This window comes from Trichosurus vulpecula, chromosome 6 (genome assembly GCF_011100635.1).
Source record: "Trichosurus vulpecula isolate mTriVul1 chromosome 6, mTriVul1.pri, whole genome shotgun sequence".
NCBI classification, from domain to species: domain Eukaryota; kingdom Metazoa; phylum Chordata; class Mammalia; order Diprotodontia; family Phalangeridae; genus Trichosurus; species Trichosurus vulpecula.
The window spans coordinates 200489118-200505645 of NC_050578.1; the positions used below are offsets into that span (position 1 = coordinate 200489118).

The window sequence follows — 16528 nt, forward strand, 5'->3', positions numbered from 1 at the left end:
TTGTTTATAATATTTTCTGTTTTGGCCAGAAACCTGAGGGTCTCCTCCTCCCAGATGGTTGGATTTTTTAAATTATTATCATTAGAAAAAGGGGGTCATTCCTCAGCTCATTTCTTAATCAACCTTAATCACTGAATGAACATTGCCTCAGTCAGAGTGAGAACTCTGAAAGACCTTAGCTTAAAAAGGCCAAGTCCCCCACTGCATCCGGGGCCATCTCCAATAGCCCTGATCACTATGTGCCACTGGACCCATGTGGCTCCTTAGGAGAAAGTGAGGCTGGTGACCTTGCACAGCACTCCCTCACTTAAATCCAATTCGTTTGCAAATCATAGCACCATTTTCCTGATTTTATGGTCCTCTTTGAAAATGAAGGACAAACAACAACAAGGCAACATTGATACACACTCATATGTAATTTTATATATTATACGTGTTGTGTACATGCTTAATAAATATCTTTCTATAATGCTAAAAAGCCCCACAAAGGTAGGAACCACCTTTTCCCCGTGCCCACCCCAACCCCAAACACAGTGTTTTGTACATTTTGTTGCTCACTCATTTTCAGTCTTATCTCAGTCTTCGTGACTCCTCATGGAATTTTCTTGGCAAAGATAATGGACTGGCCTGCCATTTCCTTCTCCAGTGGATTAAGAAGGCAAAAGGAGGTTAAATGACTTGCCCAGGGTCATACAGCTAGTGAATGAATGTCTGAGGCCATATTTGAACTCAGGTCTTCTTGATTCCAGACCCAGTGTTCTATCCATTAAGCCACCTAGCTGCCTCTGTTTCTTTATGTAAGGTATGCTTAACCAGGCAAACTTGTGGCATGGTCAATGGAATAGTAAGCCTGGGGTCAGCAAGATCTGAGTACTGATTTGACCGTGGAGCCCGGGGCAAATCACTTGACCTCTATTTGCCTCAGCTTCCTCATCTGTAAAGTGAGGATAATAGCACCTTTCTCTCCAGAGTTGTTGTGAGGATTAAATAAGACCATTTTTGTAAAGTGCTTAGCATAGTTCCTGATACATAATAGGCACTTAATAAATGCTTGTTTCCTTCCTTCCTGAATTGTCCCTTCTTCAGTTGAATCAAACTGACTTTTGGAAAAAAGAAAATGCCAACTGATAGAAAAAGAACTAACTTTATTACAACATAGAAATAGTCATTTTAAAAGAATATAAAAAAATCCAAAATGTTCATGAGTAAAAATGTGCACAAAATTCTATCAATAAAGAATACTATATTATCATTTATCTATGTGTATACAAGTTACCCTGGAGAAAATTACAAGTAACATTATATCTGTTCAAAAATTAAATAAAAGGCTTTCCAAACTAGCAATATATTCACTAATTACAAAGCATATGCTATCAGTGGAATTATTTCAAAAGCAAATTGAGCCAGAAAAAAAAATTGATGTGATTTCATTAAATTTTTTAATTCAACCTTATTATGGATTTTTGTTCATCATAAATTTGAACACTAATTGAGGATAAAAAAAGTTTCCCTAAAAATATAGTAAACACAACGATTGCATATAAAAATCGAAAGGCAATACCACAATCTATTTACTCGGCTCTTTGTTTGCTAACATAATATTTGCAGAACCTGGTGGTTCTCAGATGGCAGGAGAATGAATTTTTGGATTTGTTTGTTCCTCTATCCATTCATGGGTACCGAGGAGTCTACGTCTTACAATAGACCTCAAATAGAGAGGCAGCTGAATGCATCCGGTAGAAAATAGAAAAAGGCATGGCAAGGTTAACCACAATTATCCAAGGTTCAAATCCAAAAACAATTTCTTCTAATCCGTTGTCATATTCAGGCCGGCACCCAAAGGCAGGTGGGATCCAAAGCTGTATGAGAAGGGAAAAGAGATATATTGTTCCTGAGAAGCCTTTACTTGGGTTCCACACAAAGCCCAGACAAAAATAGCCTCAGGTCTCCAGAACTAAACGTCTACTTTCTGTGACCCCCCACCCCTGCCCCACCTTAGTTCAAGTGGCTCATCTTACAGAAAGCTTGGGCCCAGAGAGGGTAAGGGACTTGCCCTGAATCACAGAATCTGAGAACTCAAAGAGAGACCAGGAAGGTGTTCTATCCCAAGCCATACCTGAATAGGAATCCCTTCTAAATTAGACAGTTTGAGGAATTGTCTACTTCAGAGAGTTTTTTGTGAGGACCAAATGAAATATGAGGAGAATCGAACGAAATAATTAAAAAGTAGTCAAGATAGGCTGTGATGCTATTCCTGGCCAACTCAACGTCTTGAGATCCCATGCTACATTTGCTTTTGTTCAACATCTCTGACTCGATTCTTCCTCAATGTTCACTTAGCCCACTGGGAAGTACAGATAATACCCTGCCCCCCAGCAACAGGTTGGCATTGAATTCCTGAGTCACTGATACTACAAATGCTGTTACAATTATTTTGTGGTGCATGGGGCCTTTCTATTTGTCATTGGTGTTCTCTGGGTATATGCCCAGCAGTGGAATCACTGAGTCAGAGGGTATGGACATTTTAGTCACTTTCTTCTCTTAATTCTACATTGCTTTCCAAAACGGTTAGACTCATTTCAAGTTCCACCAAGGGAATACTGGTATAACTGTCTTTCCTTTTTTATTCTTTTTTAAAAAATACACATTTATTATCTGTCTCTCCTACTTCCCCTTCCCAAATTAAACAATAAACAATAAAACAAATAAATAAACACAATAAAAAATAAAATAAATATGCATGGTCCAGCAAAATAAATCCCCTCACTGGCCATATCCAAAAATGTATGGCTCATCCTGCCTTTTAAGCCCATCACCTCTCTGGGAAGAAACGGGTAGCATGCTTCACCTTTAGTCCTCTGGCATCATGGTTTTTTCATTGCATTGATCAGAGTTTTAAAGTCTTTTTTTTTTACAGTGTTATTGTTGTATATATTGTTCTCCTAGTTCTGCTTACTTCCAGTGAATTCTATAACTATGTCTTGTCATTTCTTACAACATAATAATATTCAATTACATTCATATATCATCATTTGTTTAGCCACTGTTTAAAAGGTTGATATCCCCTTAGTTTCCAGACTTGAGCTGCTACAAATGAAATTGCTATAAATATTTTTGTATATACAGATCCTTTTCCTCTTTCTCTGATCTCTTTGGGATGTATGTGCCTGTCTTTCCATAAGCCCTCCAACATTTACTATTCCCATCTTTTGTCATATTTGCCAGTTTTTTGGGTGTGAAGTGAGACTTCAGGATTATTTAAATTTTCATTTCCTTTATTATTTGGAGCATTTTTCATGGTTGCTAATAGTCTATAATAATTCTTCAGAAAACTTTTCATATCCTTTGTTGGTTTTTTTTTTTTTTGGTTATTTTTGGTTTTGGAGACTAGATCTCCCAATCTCATCAAGGTGGGAAATACAGCTGCCACTCACAAACCTGAATTCCACTACTGACCAATACAGAAGCTTTGTCCTTCTCTATTTCCAACCTGGCCCAGTTCTCCCCTTCTTAGGCAACCTGGTCGTCTCCTTCCCACATTCCTGGGACTCATCACATTGATGACAGATTTAATGCAGGCACTTAACAATTCTAATCCCATTTGGTCTCAAAGCTACCTAGCTCAAGAAATCTACCAGCCCCAGCCTCTCAAGTAGGAAGAATTACAAGCATGTATAACCATGCCCAGATATTTCTATTCTTTGACTATTTATCTGCTGAGGGATGGCTTTTGGCCTTACACATTTAGGCAGTGCAAATATTTCTATCCTAAATTTATAAATGAAGAACCTGATGCCTAAAATGATTAAGTGATTTTCCCAGGGGCACACATCTAGTAAATGGCCTTGAACCCAGATTTTTTAAGTCTAAAACTAATGCCCCATCCATTATATCCACCATAATACAAGACTTCTTCTCTATAAATATGGTCTTCCCCTAACTCGAGAGGGGCAACTTCTCTACCCTTAATTATGATCTATTTTCTAGCCAGGTACAGTATATGGTGGACTGGCATGTTATATCTTTGAATTGAATGGAAATGAATGGAATAACAGGAGATGTTTGTTTTTGTCCTCTACAATAATACAGCATGATATCAAGAAAGGGCATAGGATTTAGGATTAGGGAATCTGGATTCAAAATCTGACTCTGCTATTTACTAGCTATTAGAAATTAGGCAAATTATACTTTATGGATCTCAGTTTCCTTATCTGTAAAATCAAGAGGTTGAACTAGATGACTTCTAATGCACCTTCCAATTATAATCCTCCAAGGCCCTTTCCAATTATTCAATTTCTTACTTCTTCCTGAAGTCTTCTTTCTGTTAAAAGGAAAATTTTTTGTGTAGGTCTTTGCCTCAATTAACAAGGCAAAGCTCAGGAAAAACAGAACTAAAAGGAGTTTATCAAAAAATACATCAAACAACATGGTGATATGTTGATCACTAGAGATTAGCCAGAAATTCAAGATGGAGCCAGCTTTTATGGATAACTTTCGTAATGAGATAAAGATGATTCAGATAGGCCTATGTCAGCAAAAGGGGATGGGCTATTGCATATCAGCTCCTTCCCAACTGCTGCACAATAAGGAAATGAGATAATGGCTAAGGGGAATGGGCTTCTATGTGCTGCCTAACGGGCAGGGGATGACCTGCTATGATCTGGACAGCAGGTAATATGAAAGCTGCGGCCTGGATGATGCCTCGCCCAACACTGATCGACAAGCAAGACTGCCAACAGTGGGGTCACTGAGTCAGCATAACTTTTGATACTTCATTGACCCACATTGGTCTCTTCTTTTTAAGAACAAGAATAAGAAGAGCTAGCATTTATATAATGCTTTAAGGTTTGCAAAGTGCTTTACACATATTATCTCTTTTGGTCCTTACAATACCCATGTGAAATAGATGGTTATCTCCATTTACAGATGGGGAAACTAAGGTTGAGAAAAGTCAAATGACTTGCCTAGAATGACACAACTAGCTATTATCTGAGGTAATATTTAAACCCAGCTTTTCCTGACCCAATCTAGCAATCTATCCAGTATGCCGCTTAGCAGCTTCTTATGACCCTTCTATAGCACTAACTGCCCCTACCACAGTCAGTCAACCTGGTGTTCTTCATTGTGATTTTCCATATATTTCTTAGAACCTCAATCAGAATCCTTGAGGGTAGAGCCTATGTCTTGTTCTTTATATTTCCCCACTGCTGGTCTCTCCCACAACAGGTGCTCTGTAACGATTTGTTGATTTGGTCAAGTCGTTTAGAGAATTCAACTCAATGAGCATTCATTGAGGGCTTTTCCCACATCTAGCTCAATTGTAAACCTGCTTAGCAGGAGAACAAAGGGAGCCAGGTGTTCAGGGCTCAAGGAAAGAAGCCCAGAGATAATCCGGAGAAGATGAAATAGGATGCGAGTTTAAATTAAAGAGAAGATTCAGATTAGAAAGAAAACTAAGGATTTTTCAGACAGATGAAGGAGTGGGACCAAACTGGAAAATACAGACTTAGAATCACAGCATCATGTAATCTCCAGTGTTGGTTAGGACTTCATAAATCCTCTAATCTAACTTCTACGTCAAGCACCAATCCCCCTTCTGAGAACCCCAGTGAGTCCAGCCTCTGCTTCTCAAGTGATAGGAAACTCATCCTCATGGGCAAGTAGTTTCTGTCTTACACCACTCAAATGCTGAACCTCAAAATCACAGTCTTAGAGTAGGAACAATCATGGGATCATAGATTTAGCAAAGGAGGTGCCATGGTGGTCACCTAACCCAACTTGCTCATTTTGCAGATAAGGAAACTGAGATCCAAAGGGACTCCAGAGGTGATCTAATCCAATTCCTCTTTAAACAGGGTTGAAGCCCCCTCCAAATTAGAGATAATACTGGGTAGCGATAATACTGGCCTGATGGGACAGAAAAAAAATTATACAGAGTAAATGACAGAACACACACAACAACAACAACAAAAGATGTATGAAGGTGGAACGTGTTTCTCCATTTTGCGCCTCTACCCTTAAAAATAGCATGTTATGCTCCTTGTAAAAATGTGACCCTCACTGTCTGTAGTAGTTACTGCTATGATACTCAAGAAGCCTGGAAAGAGTATACATTACTGCCACATCACACAACTGACTCATACTCAACCTGCATTCAACTCAGACCATCTAATACTCCTTGTCTAATTCTACTGCAATTTATTTGGGGAAGTCAAGTGCAAGACTTTATATCTGGTAATGCTATGTTTCATCACAGCTTTACCCCCATTGTTCCAATCTTTTGGTCACTTTTTGGATCCTGAGTCTGCCATCTACTATAAATTGGCAAAACCCTTTCAGATTCATGTTATCCACATACTTGATAGGCATGCCATCAATTCCTTCATCCAAGTCACTAATAATATTGAGGAGAAATGGGTCAAAGCCAGAGCCCAGTATCTCCCCACTAGAGACTTTTCAGGTTGACATTATTCCATTATTCCAAGACTGTTTGGGTCCAGTCTATCAATTAATTTCAAAGACAACTAACTTTACCATTATCCAGTCAGTACCCACCTCCCCATCTAAGTACATATCAACTACCAACCGGGGAATGGAAAGTAATTCTACTAAGGGTTTACATTTGTGTTGCACTTTACAGATAGGGACTACTTTACTTCAATTATATAATTTGAACCTTACAACAAACCTGGGAATGCATTACTTCCAGATTAAGAAATTGAGTCGGAAAGGTCAATAATATGTCTACAGTCAGCAACTCTTAAGTAGTGCATCCAAGACTCAAAACCAAGTCTTTTAACTCTTAAGTTTTATTATTTTTTCACATCACATTGCCCTTCTAACCCTGATGTCCAGGGCCACCTAGCCAACTGGTTGGTAAAGGGAGGCAAGTAAAAATCAAAGATTTGCAAAGATCCAGCCTCATTTTGAATGGGAGCTAACTGCACTAAGACTAAGACACAGGATTTAGCTCTTAGGTTAATAGAATTCTCAAGTGACCCAGTGAATAGAGCCTAACAGCAGTCACTATGCCCGAATTCCATTGTATCTGTCTTGGATTTTTTGCACAGATTCCCCTTCTCAATAACATTTATCTGTTAGTTACTATTATTATCATTATTATCTAGTGTTCATAATCCACTGAAGAAGGAAGTGGCAAACCACTCCAGTATCCTTGCCAAGAAAACCCCACAGACAGTATGGTTCATGGAGCTAGGAAGAATCAGACACTAATGAATGACTGAACAACGATAAGTGTTCATATTAAAATATGCCATGGAGAAGAGAAGCTTGGGTTGTAGGGATTTGGGGTGGGAGGGGAGGGAAGGATGGAAATCATGACAGCTCTCTTCAACTATTTGAAGGGAAGTCACATCGTCATGGAATTGTATTTGTTCTGTTTGGCCTCAGCAGACCAAGGAGAAAGAAATGGAAGTTATAGAGAGGTAGATTTTGGCTCAATGGAAGGAAAAGCTTCCTAATAACTAGAGTTTTCCAACAGTGGAAAAGACTGGATCAGGATATAGTGATTCTCCCACATTAAAGCTCCTATAAAAAAGTCTGAGATGTTAAAATTAAGAACGAGCTGAGGATGTCAAGGAAAGTTATCAACAACAAAACTGAAGGATGAGAGGACACTCTACTGTATTGAGAGAAGAACAGGGTCAAAGAAGAGGCCTCAGGGCCACTACTTAGATCATACTAACAGACAAAAATAAAGAAAGCAGAGTTGTTCAACTTTCATTTTGTTTTTATTTTTCTTTGCCAAGGATAATGATCTTTGGACTGAAAGGGACAAAAAATGAGAAGAAAGACTTTACTCAGGATAGGTAGGATAAGAGAGAAATGCACAAGCACTCTTGATGAGTTGAGATCATACAAGACCTGGCAGTTTCTACCATAAACAAGAGGAATACAATATTCTAAAAGGCAAAAGAGATAGGCTTACAACCAAGAATAAATTACCCTCCAAAGCTGAGTATAATCCTATGGGGAAAAGAAATGGATCTTTAAAGGAAAAGAGAATTATCCGGCATTCCTAATGAAGAGACCAGAGTTGCATAGAAAAATTAAAATGTAAAAACAAGAGTCAAGCAAAAACTAGAAAGATAAATTTATTTGAGTAATCAGAAGGCACTGTATGATGATAAAGTGCTAACATTTTAATTAGGAGTAGGAGAAACATGCCTCCCTTCAAAACTTTGATATCTTCCAAGGGTATTGAGAGAAGTAAATAAGAAAAATAAAGGTCTTTGGAAGTTTTAAGAAGGGCAAATAGGAGGGAAGGTAAAAGGAATCCCCTAGTGTAAAAGGTGGAAGAAGAAAATGGAACTTACTATTTCTCTTAACTGGGATCCAAGAAAAGAATATATAAACATGGAGGGAGGGGTGCGAAGAGCAGGCATCAAATGAACCTCACTCTCATCTAAACCTGACAAAGAAGAGTTGAACACATACATACACTCACACACATATTCCTCTTCTGATTCTACTTCAGACTCTTGAGACTTCACCATAATGCCTCAGCTACCTTCCCACTCTGGAAGATTCCTCTGCCCTGCTGCCTCCTTTCCCATTAATGGGTTCCTTATGAAACCTCAATTTGAGGAATGGTCTATGCCAGCCATCCTTCATGCCTTTCCTAACTCTTCTTATTTTTGGATTTCACCATCATTCCCCCATAAAGGTACCCCTTTTTTTCTCCTCCCCCCTACTTTGCAGCTCGCTTTTTTGTACTGTCTTCTCCAATTAGAATGAAAGATTTTTGAGGGCAAGGATGTTCTTTCTTGTATTCCTATCACTTAAGCACAGTACCTGGCATATAGTAACATTTGATACTTACTGACTTTGACAAAGACAAAGAATTAAGTATAGAAATATATCTAACTCAATAGGGTAACAAGTAAAGGATAAGGAATGGGCAGCATTAAAAAGGAGAATAATATAGGTGGCAGAAGGGGGAGAGGGGGAGAGAATAGTTACAAGCGAAACAAACTTCTTGACCCTGAAGAAGGGATTAAAAGGAAAAAAGAAATGAAAAGAAACTGGTGACTAAGGAATGCCCATCTCATAGGAGATGGCTGAAAAATTGTTTTATATGAAATATATGTTTTATATGAATATGAAATATTGTTGTGCTTTAAGATATTATGAAAGAGACAATTTTAGAAAATCTTAGGAAGTCTGAACTGTTGCAAAGTGAAATGAGCAAAACCAGGAGGATAATCTATCTATTTACACAATGACAACAACATTGTAAAGAAAAACCAACTTTGAAAGTCTGTAAAACTCTGATCAAAGCAATGACCAACAACATCTACAGAAGACCTATGATGAAGCATGCCACCCACCTCATGACAGAGAATTGATGGATTCAAAGTGTGAAGGAAGACACATATTTTGGGACATCACCTCTCCTGGATTTCTTTTGCTTGACTAGATTTCCATGTTGGCTCTAGTTAACTGCGAGGCTGTAGAAAGGTTCCTTTGCCACTCTGAGGATCCCAAGGTCTTGCTGTTAACCCTGCTTATAGACATTTAGGCCTAGTGGGCCTTTCCATCCATGGTGAAGCTGAACTCTTTTACATGTTTTGCTTTGTATTTATTAGATTACAAACTCCTTGAGGGCAGGGAGCATCTTTTGCCTCTTTTTTGTACCCTTAGCACCCAGCATGGTTCCTGACAAATAATAAGCACTTAATAAATATTTATTGTTTGTGTGAGTGAGTGAGTGTGAGCTCTTTGAGAAGTAAGGACCCAGTAGGTGCTAGCTCATTTTTTCTATTTCTCTCCTCTGCCCAGTGCCCGGGTCACTTAATAAAATACTTTTACCTTCACTTATTAATCTGTAAAATGGGAGAGATGATACTTGCTCTTTCAACCTCATAGAGTTTTCATGAGAATCCAGTGGAGTCATAGACATGAATGTATTCTTTAAAATATATAATGGGAGCCATCATGATTGTTGGTCTTCTCTTTTGCTTGGCTTCAGGAGCTCTCAAAAAGAATCTATTAAATGGAACTGGTGTTTCTCCCTGAATCAGGATAAAGGATGAAATGTCAGATCTTAGAAATCATGAGGCATGATCACTATGTGAAGTGATGATCACATAGCAAGGTCATTTTTGATCTCATCATTAAAAGAATTTGTTCCTGCAATCCAGAAGTCCATTAGTGGAGTCGGTGAGGACAACTTCACCCCAAATACCTCCAGGGATTCTCTTCTGCAACTAATGCTTCAGTGTCTGTGACTCCCAGTTCAACTCATGTCTATAGTAGGTTAGAAGAGGAAGTAATCATCTTGGCCCATTCCTACATTTTATGGACGAGGAAACTGAGGCCCAAAGACTGAAAGTGATTTGTCCAAAGTCACACTGCTACTGTAATTAATAAAAGAATCAAGACCAGAATTCCCAGTCCAATGAGCTTTCCACTACATCATGCTGACTTTATTCTTACAGAGTTTTGTATCATGGTGTTTTTTTTTCTTATTTGTTTTCTGATAGTATGGGATAATTTTTACATTGTGAAAAAAATTTTAAGAATACTCCATTTTTTAAAATTTTTTACTTTGAGCTAGACCCATGATTTCACTGGTGATCTCCAAATTCACTGGCGATTCCTCCCAATGAGGAAATACCCTTTACCTCAATGCCTATTCTACAATTAACAATGTTAGAAGGTGGCCTGCAGCAGTGGCAGTATTATCCAGTGCCCATCTCGTCATTGTATTGACAAGATGGGGGCTAAACCAAACAATTGGCTGAAATCTAGGCATATGGTAGTTAGAGGCAAAGTGACTCATCAGGGTGATGCAATTACGTATTGGGGTGGGACTTGACTCAAAGTCAAGACTGGCTTTCTAGCCACTATACTCCTATCAATTTATTTTTGTTTCTGTTTTATTGTTTTGTTTTGTTTTGTTTTTTGGAGGGGAGAAGGGAAGGCATTTAGGATTAAGTGACTTGCCCAAGGTCACACAGCTAGTAAGTGTTAAGTGTCTGAGGCCGAATTTGAACTCAGGTCTTCCTGACTCCAGAGCCGGTACTCTACTCACTGCTCCACCTAGCTGCCCCCATACCCATCTATTTAACTAATTCTGCTTGGGTCCAGCAGGCAAAATTAAAATTAATGGGCAGAAGTTTCAGGGAGGCAGATTTTAATTGTTTATAAGGAAGAAACTTCCAACTGTTTAGAGCTGTCCAAAGATGCAATGGGATGCTTCATAAGGCAACATTTAACATTATGTTTAAGTAGAGACTGAAAGGTATTGGAAAGTTATAAAGGGGATTCTTGCTCCAGATAGAGAATGGACTAGTTGACCACTAAGATTTCTTCCAGCCTTGGTGTGCTAAAGCCATCTGGAGAGGGCTGATTGTTAAATTTTTGACATGAACCTCTATAACTCAGAAATCAATGCCACATATCAGATCTTGATTTGTTTTGTTGATTGTCTAAGCTTAAGAAAGTAAAGAAGAAAATTTTAATAATGCAGTTTAAACAAAATATATCCTGAGGACATTTGGGTTTTTTTAGAGAGAGATGGTTCTTAAACATTTACCAGAACAAGCCTGCTTCCAACTCTAAGAGTCTATCATTCTATAGGTCTATAAGATTCAAGTGCTTTTGGTAATGCTACTTGCTCATTAGACAGAATACTTAGTGTACCTTTTTTAACTTAATATTTAATTTTCCCAATTACATGTAAAAACAATTTTAACATTCTTTGTTTTTCAAATTTTAAGTTCCAAATTCTTCCCCTCCTCCCTTTACCCCATTGAGAAGGCAAGCAATTTGACATGGGTTATACATAATATTTAGTGTATATTACCGAAATGTTGCAGAGGAACAAAAGGGCTGCGATATTCCTCAGGATTTTTCTCTTGGTGTTAGCTGGCAAAGAACGTGATCTGCAGTTTGTAGCTGGGTTGCATTCTTGGTTCTGTTCTCTGCTATCTGTCATATAGTCTTCGCTCAAGCAAATATTTCCATTGAGCATATATGACAATTCTCTGCTATTGGAAGCAGCATCTCCTGCCACACCATAATTCTTTTGACATGAAGGACTGAGCGGAGTGGAATTCCTATTGCATATGGCCATGACTCTAAGAGTCCTGATGTCCTCATTATATTTCTCAGGTTTGCGGTGTATGGATTCAATGATGAAGAGGTTTTGAATATATTTCTCCAGAATCGCCAGGATAGAATAAGGCAGGTTGTACCACGTGTACTCAGGGCGTTCCTCGGCACAGATAATGGCCAAGATGGATCCCCAAGAAATAAGCCAGGACCCAGAAGCAGTTCCTATCAGGAGGTCTGAGTCAAGTTTCCGGGCAGGATTTTTGGACTCATCCAACGATGTCTCTTCTGTCCTATAAATCCAGACTCCTACAATGCCTGCTATGACCATCACCATTAATGAGGTTGTAGCATATACATAAAACATGATGAGCGCAGACTCACTTCTTGTCTTTGAACGCCCAATCTGGATCAAGTAGACCGCAACGATGGCAATTGTGGTGGCCAGAACTGTCAGACCAACAAGTGTGCCCATCATCACACCATGGAACTTAAATTGGATTTTTGGATGCTGGTGATCTTCAACCTTGCGTCCAATGTTTTTCCACAGAACATAGAACATTGTGGAGACCAAGATATGATACTCTATGTTGAAAGGATAGAGATAATAGATTCCTTGTGAGATTATGGAGCAGAGGGCAGTGGATGTACAATTACATTCAGGTGTGTGGTCATCTAAGGCTAAAAGAAAAAGACAGGTTACATTGGGGTGAAAAAATCACTTCAGTTAGAGAAACAAAAACACAAACTCCTCGATATCAATGATGGTTCAGAATCTACTTCATCCAAAGTTTCATTCAATTCAGAAACAGTTATTAAGCATCCACTCTATGCAATGAACTGAAACTTCATTTTCTTCCAGGCAAACCAATCTGTGTTCAAATCCAAATCAATTTACCCTTATTAAGACTAGAAGAACTAAGCATGTCAACTGATAAGCATTTATAAAAATAATTTTATTATAATTTTCTGTGCAAATAATTGTAAACTGATACTATAATTTTACTTTGAAATAAAATTTTTCGTACTATCTATTTTCTCTGCCTTATGGATTAAAAAAATGCCCTGCAACAATTGATAGAACTTGGTTCTTTAAAGCATCCTTAAATTCTGGTCCTTCTTGAAGCACTTACCATGTGCAGTCAGGAAGGATTATATAAAGCAGAATAAGACATACACCCTGCCCTCAAGGAGTTTATAATTTAGCAAGAAGATAAGACATGAAAACAGATAACTGTAACAACTAGAATGCGAACATGTAATGAGAGGTTTAAGATGTAGTTATGTTAGTCCAGAAGAAGAAATCACTGCCAGGAGGGAAGAGAAGAAAGAAATCTAGGGCAGGCTTCATGGAAGAGATGGAATTGCCTTGAAAGATGATATGTAGGATGTCAGCAGGCAGAAAAGAGGGGAGAGGGGCTAGGGAACAATTTCCGTTGGATCTAAAATTTTTACTACAGCTTTGCTATCAATTCAAATAGCTGTTTATGATTTCTATTAAGCATGAGGCTCCTGTATAGATATGCTCGAAGAGCATTTCTAAAAAATGCAGAAAAATACCTTCCATTTATACTGTGATTTCTAACTACAAAGGACATTATCTCCTTTTATTCTCACAAAAACCCTGCAAGACAGATTTTTAAAAGTATAATTTTTACATTTCACAAAAGATCAGACTGAGTCTCAGAGAGTGACTGGCCCTAGGACTGGATGAGTCCAAGTCTAGAGTTCTTTCTACTATACCTGTGCTTAACTGAGACACACATATGTGGATATGTGCGTGTGCACATACACACACACTTTTAAGAGAAAGGGGTAATATCTTAGATTTAATTTAAAAGAAAATGAACAAATAAGCTGTAGGAGGAAAAACATGTGTTTTCAGTAGATTCAATTGGGCTTTTAAGGGGCTTAGGGGAGCATTTGGCTTCCCTTCCACCTGAGGTATAGAAAACCTAGCCGAGGAGGAGGCTGAGTGAGAGGTTTAACTGGATTTGTTACTGCTCTACAGGGAATACCTAGCATGGCTGATTGATGTACTGACTCTGTAGGCAGAGAAAAGAAATGTATTATCTAACTCAGTATACTTTTAGCTTTAGCATTTGTGTTCTTTTAATCTCTATTATCAATAAAGATGTTTTAATCGTATTTTATGGACTGGGAGTGCTTGATTGAATTTTAAGCCCTAAGCCTGAATCACTGGTCCAGCCTAGGTTGGGCTTAGCCATAATGTATACATTTAGCTCAAGTGCTCATCTTTTATACCTACCATATCTCTGTGTATGGTACTGAATAATGTGGAATTATCTTTAGGCAACCCACGGTGGAACCCTGTAAAATCTTCAGTCATTAAGAAAACTTTTTTTTTAATTCAGTGAACTCTATTTAATAATGAAAGAAAGTGAAGTCATACATTTTAAAAAGATCATCAACCACAAGCATTAAGGGGAAAAAAAAGAAAATTCATTTCATCCTAGGCTCACGTAGGCAGTGAAGGTAAGGAAGGGAAAGAGAGTAATCATTTATTTAGCACCTACTATGTGCCAGGTATTGTGCTAAGCTGTTTACTAATCATATCTCATTTTGTCCTCATGTCTAGGAGGTAGGTGTTATTATTATCATCCCCATTTTATAGATTAGGAAACCGAGGAACCATACATATAAGGTAATGCCAGATAGGAAAACGTTCACCACCAAATCTTACCTATTGTTAGGTTCCCAAAGCCAAGAGTCATCAGCCTTTCCTTATGCTCATTGAGTTGGTGCTTTGACTCATTCAGGACACCATTAACCCAGAGGAGCAAATTTGTGAATACAGAATGGATCAAGCCGAACCTAGAAAACATTGCCATTTACTTAGCAAGTAGCTCAGGGGTAGGGGTTATCAAAGCAGAGTAACCAATGACTAGGGCCAAGGCAGGGGCAATCAATCACTCTGGGAGCAGGGTCACAGAATCCAGGACTTCTAGCCTAATTTCATCTCTGGCAAAATCAGTCATTCAGCAAAGTTGGCCATGTGCTAAACCAACAATCTACAGCATTCCAAAAACAGAGTTCCTGAAGCTGGAGCTTGAGGTTGCTGTAGACATAGGTGGTTAAAGCTGGAAGCACCCTTAAAACATAAGAACATAGAATCTTCCAGCTGAAAAGAATCTTAGAACGTAGAAGAGCAAATATTTGCACCTCAATCCTCTGATGTTCTCAGGGTCTTCATCCATCTATTTCTCCTTTCCTCCAGACCCAGAAGAAGACTTTTACTCCTTGTTTGAGTCCATCCATATTCTCAATCCTGTCCCCTCCCTTCAATTCTGTGAACTTGTTCCATCTTTCCCTTCTTGTGAACCTTTATTCTTCTTTTCTTAGAAATCCCCTATCCTAATAATAATTCCCCTGACTGCTATTTATCTTTTCTCCTCTCATCCGTTTCTATTCCAAATTCCTAAAAAAGGAGTTATAAATACTAGCTATTGCCTTTTTCAAAATATCCCCTCAGTCCTCCCCTTGAAATCTGACTTTGATTCTCCTCCATTCTAATGAAAGAGTTCTCTCTAAGATCACTAATGATCACTTCTATTCCTGCAATATTTCTCAATCTGTCCCCTCCCATATATTCCCACTAGAATCACCCTAAATTAGACCCTCCCACTTTTCTCATCTAGGCCTTTATAGCAGCCTCGGAACTGATCATCTTGCCTCCAGGTTTTCCCTAGACTGCTTCTCCAAGCTACCCTCCACTACTATCCAAACAGAATTTTCTAATGCCCTGCTATTATCCCAACACTCCTCTATTCAAAAATCTTCAGTGACTCCCCATTGCCTGTCAAATGAAGTGTAAACTTACTCTGTTATCTACCTTCAAACTATCTGTCCAGCCCTGTATGCTATTCCTCTCCATATGTTCTACATTCTAATCAAATTAAACTGTCATTTGCTCTTACCCTGCCTTCTCCCACTCTCGTCCCCTTGCTAATGCCATACGAATGCTGTGCCCCTCCACTCTAATTTCCATCCACTGAAGTCCTTCCCCTCCTTTAAAGCCTAACACAGGTACTACTTCCTCCATGAAGACATCCCCAAATCATTGCCTATCCTTTTTTCTACCAGGTTAACTAATAAAGGTTTGTCAAATAGAATTAGAGCTGAAAGGAATCTTATATTACACATATAAAATGTTATAAGTGGAAGTAAACATAGAAGGTAGATACAGAATGTTAGAACTGAAAGGGTTTTTAGAATATGTGTGTATGTATATGTAAGTCTAAATATACATATGTATACACATATATATATATGCATGTATGTATGTGTGTATATGATCTTTAAGCCAGACAGGACTTCAAACTTTATGTAATCCAATCCCCTCATTTTATAGATGAAGAAAATGAAGCCCAAAGTGACTTGCCCAAAGTCAGATGGAGGCAGAGGTGGTACTAAAAACCACTTGGACACC

General features: G+C 38.4%; 1 protein-coding gene across 1 annotated transcript in view; it reads right to left on the bottom strand.

The window, feature by feature from the left end:
- Nucleotides 1–1481: 1481 nt before the first annotated feature.
- OTOP1 (otopetrin 1) overlaps nt 1482–16528 on the bottom strand; it is a 38161-nt gene continuing 23114 nt past the window's right edge. The window contains exons 4-6 of the mRNA XM_036765075.1: nt 14783–14913; nt 11831–12759; nt 1482–1859 (exon numbers count right to left, since the gene is read on the bottom strand). Of these exons, the coding sequence (XP_036620970.1) occupies nt 1689–1859; nt 11831–12759; nt 14783–14913 (1231 nt within the window). The 3' untranslated portion in view covers nt 1482–1688. The remainder of the gene's footprint in view (nt 1860–11830; nt 12760–14782; nt 14914–16528) is intronic.